General features: G+C 37.3%; 1 protein-coding gene across 4 annotated transcripts in view; it reads left to right on the top strand.

Annotated features, from left to right (window-relative positions):
• sash1a (SAM and SH3 domain containing 1a) overlaps window positions 1–4,467 on the top strand; it is a 277,273-nt gene extending 272,806 nt beyond the window's left edge. For all 4 annotated transcript variants that reach the window (XM_087805052.1, XM_087805053.1, XM_087805055.1 and 1 more), the window contains 2 exons: window positions 1,535–1,666; window positions 3,605–4,467. In XM_087805052.1, the coding sequence (XP_087661178.1) occupies window positions 1,535–1,666; window positions 3,605–3,862 (390 nt within the window). In that variant the 3' untranslated portion in view covers window positions 3,863–4,467. The remainder of the gene's footprint in view (window positions 1–1,534; window positions 1,667–3,604) is intronic.
• The last annotated feature ends 4,167 nt before the right edge of the window (window positions 4,468–8,634 follow it).

Below are 8,634 nucleotides of genomic sequence, written 5' to 3' on the forward strand. Positions count from 1 at the left end.
GTGTGTGTGTGTGTGTGTGTGTGTGTGTCTGTGTGCGTGTGTCTGTGTGTCTGTGCGTGTGTGTGTGTCTGTGTGCGTGTGTGTGTGTGTGTGTGTGTGTGTCTGTGTGCATGTGCGTGTGTGAGTGAGTGTGTGTGTGTGTGTGTCTGTGTGCATGTGCGTGTGTGTGTGTCTGTGTGCATGTGCGTGTGTGTGTGTCTGTGTGCGTGTGTGTGTCTGTGTGCATGTGTGTGTGTGTGTCTGTGTGCATGTGCGTGTGCGTGTGTGCGTGTGCGTGTGTGTGTCTGTGTGCATGTGAGTGTGTGAGTGTGTGTGTGTGTGTGTCTGTGTGCATGTGCGTGTGTGTGTGTCTGTGTGCGTGTGCGTGTGTGTCTGTGTGCATGTGCGTGTGTGAGTGAGTGAGTGTGTGTTTGTGTGTGTGTGTGTGTGTGTTTGTGTGTGTGTGTGTGTGTGTGCATCAATAAACGCGGCCCCTGCAGCGACTGCCTTCAGTCTGGCTCTGATGTGGTTTCAGTCGTTAAGTTTACGACGTGAAACCGTCAGAGACTCACACTCTCTTCAGTCAACACAACAAAACAAACACACTCCAGGGATGACAACACAACTCTGGTGGATTTCTTCTGGTCTGCAGTGACTCGTGTTCTGGTCACGTCAACATGTTTGTTTCAGAGATCATGTCTCAGGAACATATGCGGGTCATATTGACCCATGACTCTTGATGACGAACATTCTCCGTCACCTGTCAGTCAAGCATTATTCTGACTCTTGATGACTTCCTGTTACGCTGTCGTCAGATCTTCAGTGATGTGACCTGTCTTCATAAGTGTGTAGCAAACACCCGTGTATGAGAGGATACGTTCTAACGCGTCATGTGACCTGTCTTCATAAGTGTGTAGCAAACACCCGTGTATGAGAGGATACGTTCTGACGCGTCATGTGACCTGTCTTCATAAGTGTGTAGCAAACACCCGTGTATGAGAGGATACGTTCTGACGCGTCATGTGACCTGTCTTCATAAGTGTGTAGCAAACAAGTGTATGAGAGGATACGTTCTGACGCGTCATGTGACCTGTCTTCATAAGTGTGTAGCAAACAAGTGTATGAGAGGATACGTTCTGACGCGTCATGTGACCTGTCTTCATAAGTGTGTAGCAAACAAGTGTATGAGAGGATACGTTCTGACGCGTCATGTGACCTGTCTTCATAAGTGTGTAGCAAACAAGTGTATGAGAGGATACGTTCTGACGCGTCATGTGACCTGTCTTCATAAGTGTGTAGCAAACAAGTGTATGAGAGGATACGTTCTGACGCGTCATGTGACCTGTCTTCATAAGTGTGTAGCAAACACCCGTGGATGAGAGGATACGTTCTGACGCGTCATGTGACCTGTCTTCATAAGTGTGTAGCAAACACCCGTGTATGAGAGGATACGTTCTGACGCGTCATGTGACCTGTCTTCATAAGTGTGTAGCAAACACCCGTGTATGAGAGGATACATTCTGAGCGTTATTCTGACGTGTCATGTGACCTGCAGCACGGCCGCTGTGGGATCCCTCAACTCCTGGTGCAGAGATACTCCGAGGACCTGGAACAGCCGCTGAAGGACGTGGCGAACAACATGGACCAGCTCCGGGTCAGAGAGCTGCGCAAACAACACCGCATGGCCGTGAGTGGAACTGCAGCTCCACATTTTTTATATATATTTTATACATTTTTATATATATTTTATACATTTTTATATATATTCTTATATATATTTTATACATTTTTATATATATAGTCTTATATACATTTTTATATATATTCTTATATATATTTTATACATTTTTATATATGTTTTTTATCATTTTTTAAGTAAATTGTTATATAATTTTTTTTTATATATTTTATACATTTATATATATATATATATATTCTTATATATATTTTTATATATGTTTTTATAATTTTGTATGTATATTTTATACATTTTTATATATATTTTATATATATTTTATACATTTTTATATATATTCTTATACTGTATATATTTTTATATATGTTTTTTTAATTTTGTATATATATTTTATACATTTTTATATATATTTTATATATATTTTATACATTTTTATATATATAGTCTTATTTAAATTTTTCTATATATTGTATAGATTTTTCTATATATTTTATATATTTTTATATATATTCTTATATATATTTTATACATTTTTATATATATAGTCTTATATACATTTTTATATATATTCTTATATATATTTTATACATTTTTATATATGTTTTTATCATTTTTTAAGTAAATTGTTATATAATTCTTTTTATATATTTTATACATTTATATATATATATATATTCTTATATATATTTTTATATATGTTTTTATAATTTTGTATATATATATATAGTCTTATTTAAATTTTTATATATATTATTATATATATTTTATACATTTTTATCTACATTCTTATTTATATTTTATATATATTTTATACATTTTTATATATATTTTATATATATTTTATACATTTATATATATATATTCTTATACTGTATATATTTTTATATATGTTTTTATAATTTTGTATATATATTTTATACATTTTTATATATATTTTATATATATTTTAAACATTTTTATATATATAGTCTTATTTAAATTTTTATATATATTATTATATATATTTTATACATTTTTATCTACATTCTTATTTATATTTTATATATATTTTACACATTTTTATATATATTTTATACATTTATATATATATATTCTTATACTATATATATTTTTATATATGTTTTTATAATTTTGTATAAATATTTTATACATTTTTATATATATTTTATATATATTTTATACATTTTTATATATATAGTCTTATTTAAATTTTTATATATATTATTATATAGATTTTGTACATTTTTATATACATTCTTATTTATATTTTATATAGATTTTATAGATTTTTATATATATTTTATACATTTATATATATATATATTCTTATACTGTATATATTTTTATATATGTTTTTATAATTTTGTATATATATTTTATACATTTTTATATATATTTTATATATATTTTATACATTTTTATATATATAGTCTTATTTAAATTTCTATATATATTATTATATATATTTTGTACATTTTTATATACATTCTTATTTATATTTTATATATATTTTATAGATTTTTCTATATATTTTATAGATTTTTATATATATTCTTATATACATTTTTATACATGTTTTTAATTTGTTTTATGTAAATTTTTATATATATTTTTATATACATGTTTTTATAAGTTTTTAGATATATTTTATACATATTTATATATATTCTTATATATATTTTTATTTACATTTTTAAATCTATATATATATTTTTACATATATTTAATGTACATTTTATATATCGTTTATACACTTTTATATTCATTTTGATAGACATTTTTATATATATTTCTAATATGTTTCTGTACGCTTTTTTTAAAAATAATTATTTAATGTTAAGTTTATACTGATCCGAAAACCTATCTTTTTATCCTACTTCATATAACGATCCTTCTCTGACGCGTGTCCTTCGACCTCTGACCCCTCAGATTCCCTCCGGCGGGATGACGGACATGTGCAGGAAGCCCTCGACCTCAGGCAACGTCAGCACCGTCTCCGATTGGCTCGTGTCCATCGGGCTGCCCATGTACGCCGGGGCGCTGGCGGCGGCGGGCGTCGACACCCTGAGCCGCGCCGCCGCCCTCACCGCGCTCGCGGCGGCGGAGGCCGGCGTCCGCCACGAGGGCCACGTGCGGCGCCTGCTAAGCGAGGCGCAGACGCTGCACGCCGCCAGAGAGGCGTCATAGTCTCCGGATGAACGAGAGTCTTGATGCCTTACACGCCTGACCGGACGACGGCGGTTTAAGAACTTCATGGTTTGTAACGGCACAACAGCACCACCTCGTGGCCACCCCTGGAACATCTGGACTCTTCTAATGGTCTACTAACACCTCCTGGCGTCGGTGAACCATCAGGGAACTTTGACGAAGCGTCACCGGGAGCTTTTTCTCCCGATTTGGATTTCAGTTGGTTTTGACTTTGGAGCGACGGTCGGTGAACTTTTTCTTCAATCACGCCGCCAGGTTTTTTTTCATAGAGTTGCTGCGAGAAGAACCGACACTGTAAACGCACTTTAGAGGCTGAATCCAGACGATCCACGAGGACGACACGTTAACTCTCGACTACATGTACGAAACGACGACTCGTTCTGTACATGTAGTCGATGTTTAAGTAATTTATTGTCGCCCCACACGTCTGAACCCGAGGAAAACCTGCTCTGTTCCTGTAAAATACTTGTACAAACTATTTTATTTTCATCTTCACGAGTGATCGTCGGGACCTCGTGTACCTGACACAAGTTCATGTAACTCTTTGTCTTTCTGAAGTATTATTAAAAAATGTCTGCTGAGGTTCTTGTGCTGCTTCTGACTCGACGACCGTGATGATGATTGACACCTGTCGACGACCGGAGGAGGCTCTGAGAGACGTCATAGGTGAAGAAGAGTCGAAGTGATACTAATGATTTATCTGAACCGTAATGTTCAGGAAGTACAAAACTACCATCAGTGTACAAATATATTCAGTATAATGTTATTTCGTGATACCTATCATGTTATTTGGCGATACTATCATGTTATTCATGTTATTATCATGTTAATTAGGGATACTATCATGTTATTTAGTGATATTATCGTGTCATTTAGTGATACTATCATGTTATTTAGTGATATTATCGTGTTATTTAGTGATACTATCACGTTATTTAGTAATATTATCATGTTATTTAGTAATACTTTCATGTTATTTAGTAATACTATCATGTTATTTAGTGATATTATCGTGTCATTTAGTGATACTATCACGTTATTTAGTGATATTATCGTGTCATTTAGTGATACTATCATGTTATTTAGTAAAACTATCATGTTATTTAGTGATATTATCGTGTCATTTAGTGATATTATCGTGTCATTTAGTAATACTATCATGTTATTTAGTGATACTATCGCATTATTTAGTAATACTATCATGTTATTTAGTGATATTATCGTGTCATTTAGTGATACTATCATGTTATTTAGTGATATTATCGTGTTATTTAGTGATACTGTCACGTTATTTAGTAATACTATCATGTGACTTAGTGATACTATCACGTTATTTAGTGATATTATTGTGTCATTTAGTGATACTATCATGTTATTTAGTGATACTATCATGTTATTTAGTGATATTATCGTGTCATTTAGTAATACTATCATGTTATTTAGTGATACTATCGCGTTATTTAGTAATACTATCATGTTATTTAGTGATACTATCACGTTATTTAGTGATACTATCACAATATTTAGTAATACTATCATGTTATTTAGTGATACTATCACATTATTTAGTAATACTATCATGTTATTTAGTCATACTATCACGTTATTTTGTGATACTATCACGTTATTTAGTGATACTATCATGTTATTAAGTGATACTATCATGTTATTCATGTTATTTCATGTCATTTAGTGATACTATCACGTTATTTAGTGATACTATCACGTTATTAAGTGATACTATCATGTTATTCATGTTATTTCATGTCATTTAGTGATACTATCACATTATTTAGTGATACAATTACGTTATTTAGTGATACTATCATGTTATTTAGTGATACTATCACGTTATTTAGTGATACTATCATGTTATTCATGTTATCATGTTATTTAGTGATACTATCAGGTTATTTAGTGATACTATCACGTTATTCATGTTATTATAATGTTATTTAGTTATACTATCACGTTATTATCATGTTATTTAGTGATGTTATCATGTTATTTAGTGATACTATCACATTATTCATGTTATTAAGTGATACTATCATGTTATTTAGTGATACTATCCCGTTATTTGGTGATACTATCATGTTATTTAGTGATACTATCATGTTATTCATGTTATTATCACATTATTCATGTTATTAAGTGATATTATAATGTTATTTAGTGATACTATCACGTTATTTAGTTATACTATGTTCCTCTGACACTTCATGATGTTCCTCTGACCCGTCATGATGTTCCTCTGACCCGTCATGATGTTCCTCTAACCCGTCAGGATGTTCCTCTAACCCGTCATGATGTTCCTCTAACCCGTCAGGATGTTCCTCTGACCCGTCATGATGTTCCTCTGACCCGTCATGATGTTCCTCTGACCCGTCATGATGTTCCTCTGACCCGTCATGATGTTCCTCTGACCCTCACGTCATGATGTTCCTCTGACCCGTCATGATGTTCCTCTAACCCTCACGTCATGATGTTCCTCTGACCCGTCATGATGTTCCTCTGACCCGTCAGGATGTTCCTCTGACACTTCATGATGTTCCTCTGACCCTCATGATGTTCCTCTGACCCTCACGTCATGATGTTCCTCTGACCCGTCATGATGTTCCTCTGACCCGTCAGGATGTTCCTCTGACCCGTCATGATGTTCCTCTGACCCGTCATGATGTTCCTCTAACCCTCACGTCATGATGTTCCTCTGACCCGTCATGATGTTCCTCTGACCCGTCAGGATGTTCCTCTGACCCTCACGTCATGATGTTCCTCTGACCCGTCATGATGTTCTTCTGACCCTCACGTTATGATGTCCCTCTAGCACGTCATGATGTTCCTCTGACACGTCATGATGTTCCTCTGACCCGTCATGATGTTCCTCTGACCCGTCAGGATGTTCCTCTGACACGTCATGATGTTCCTCTGACCCTCACGTCATGATGTTCCTCTAACCCTCACGTCATGATGTTCCTCTGACACGTCATGATGTTCCTCTGACCCTCACGTCATGATGTTCCTCTGACACGTCATGATGTTCCTCTAACCCGTCAGGATGTTCCTCTGACCCTCACGTCATGATGTTCCTCTGACCCGTCATGATGTTCCTCTGACCCGTCATGATGTTCCTCTAACCCGTCATGATGTTCCTCTGACCCGTCATGATGTTCCTCTGACCCGTCATGATGTTCCTCTGACCCGTCATGATGTTCCTCTGACCCGTCATGATGTTCCTCTGACCCTCACGTCATGATGTTCCTCTGACCCGTCATGATGTTCCTCTGACCCGTCATGATGTTCCTCTGACACGTCATGATGTTCCTCTGACACGTCATGATGTTCCTCTGACCCGTCATGATGTTCCTCTGACCCGTCATGATGTTCCTCTGACCCTCACGTCATGATGTTCCTCTGACCCGTCATGATGTTCCTCTGACCCGTCAGGATGTTCCTCTGACACGTCATGATGTTCCTCTGACCCTCACGTCATGATGTTCATCTAACCCTCACGTCATGATGTTCCTCTGACACGTCATGATGTTCCTCTGACCCTCACGTCATGATGTTCCTCTGACCCGTCATGATGTTCTTCTGACCCTCACGTCATGATGTTCCTCTGACCCTCACGTCATGATGTTCCTCTGACCCTCACGTCATGATGTTCCTCTGACCCTCACGTCATGATGTTCTTCTGACCCTCACGTCATGATGTTCCTCTGACCCTCACGTCATGATGTTCTTCTGACCCTCACGTCATGATGTTCCTCTGACCCTCACGTCATGATGTTCCTCTAGCACGTCATGATGTTCCTCTGACACGTCATGATGTTCCTCTGACCCGTCATGATGTTCCTCTGACCCTCACGTCATGATGTTCCTCTGACACGTCATGATGTTCCTCTGACCCGTCATGATGTTCCTCTGACCCGTCATGATGTTCCTCTGACCCTCACGTCATGATGTTCCTCTGACCCGTCATGATGTTCCTCTGACCCGTCAGGATGTTCCTCTGACACGTCATGATGTTCCTCTGACCCGTCATGATGTTCCTCTGACCCGTCAGGATGTTCCTCTGACACGTCATGATGTTCCTCTGACCCTCACGTCATGATGTTCCTCTGACACGTCATGATGTTCCTCTGACCCTCACGTCATGATGTTCCTCTGACCCGTCATGATGTTCCTCTGACCCTCACGTCATGATGTTCTTCTGACCCTCACGTCATGATGTTCCTCTGACCCTCACGTCATGATGTTCCTCTAGTACATCATGATGTTCCTCTGACACGTCATGATGTTCCTCTGACCCGTCATGATGTTCCTCTGACCCTCACGTCATGATGTTCCTCTGACACGTCATGATGTTCCTCTGACCCGTCAGGATGTTCCTCTGACACGTCATGATGTTCCTCTGACCCGTCATGATGTTCCTCTGACCCGTCATGATGTTCCTCTGACCCGTCATGATGTTCCTCTGACCCTCACGTCATGATGTTCCTCTAGCACGTCATGATGTTCCTCTGACCCGTCATGATGTTCCTCTGACCCGTCAGGATGTTCCTCTGACACGTCATGATGTTCCTCTGACCCGTCATGATGTTCCTCTGACCCGTCAGGATGTTCCTCTGACACGTCATGATGTTCCTCTGACCCTCACGTCATGATGTTCTTCTGACCCTCACGTCATGATGTTCCTCTGACCCTCACGTCATGATGTTCCTCTAACCGTCAGGATGTTCCTCTGACCC

This window comes from Callionymus lyra, chromosome 13, assembly GCF_982586985.1.
Source record: "Callionymus lyra chromosome 13, fCalLyr1.hap1.1, whole genome shotgun sequence".
Classification (NCBI taxonomy): domain Eukaryota; kingdom Metazoa; phylum Chordata; class Actinopteri; order Syngnathiformes; family Callionymidae; genus Callionymus; species Callionymus lyra.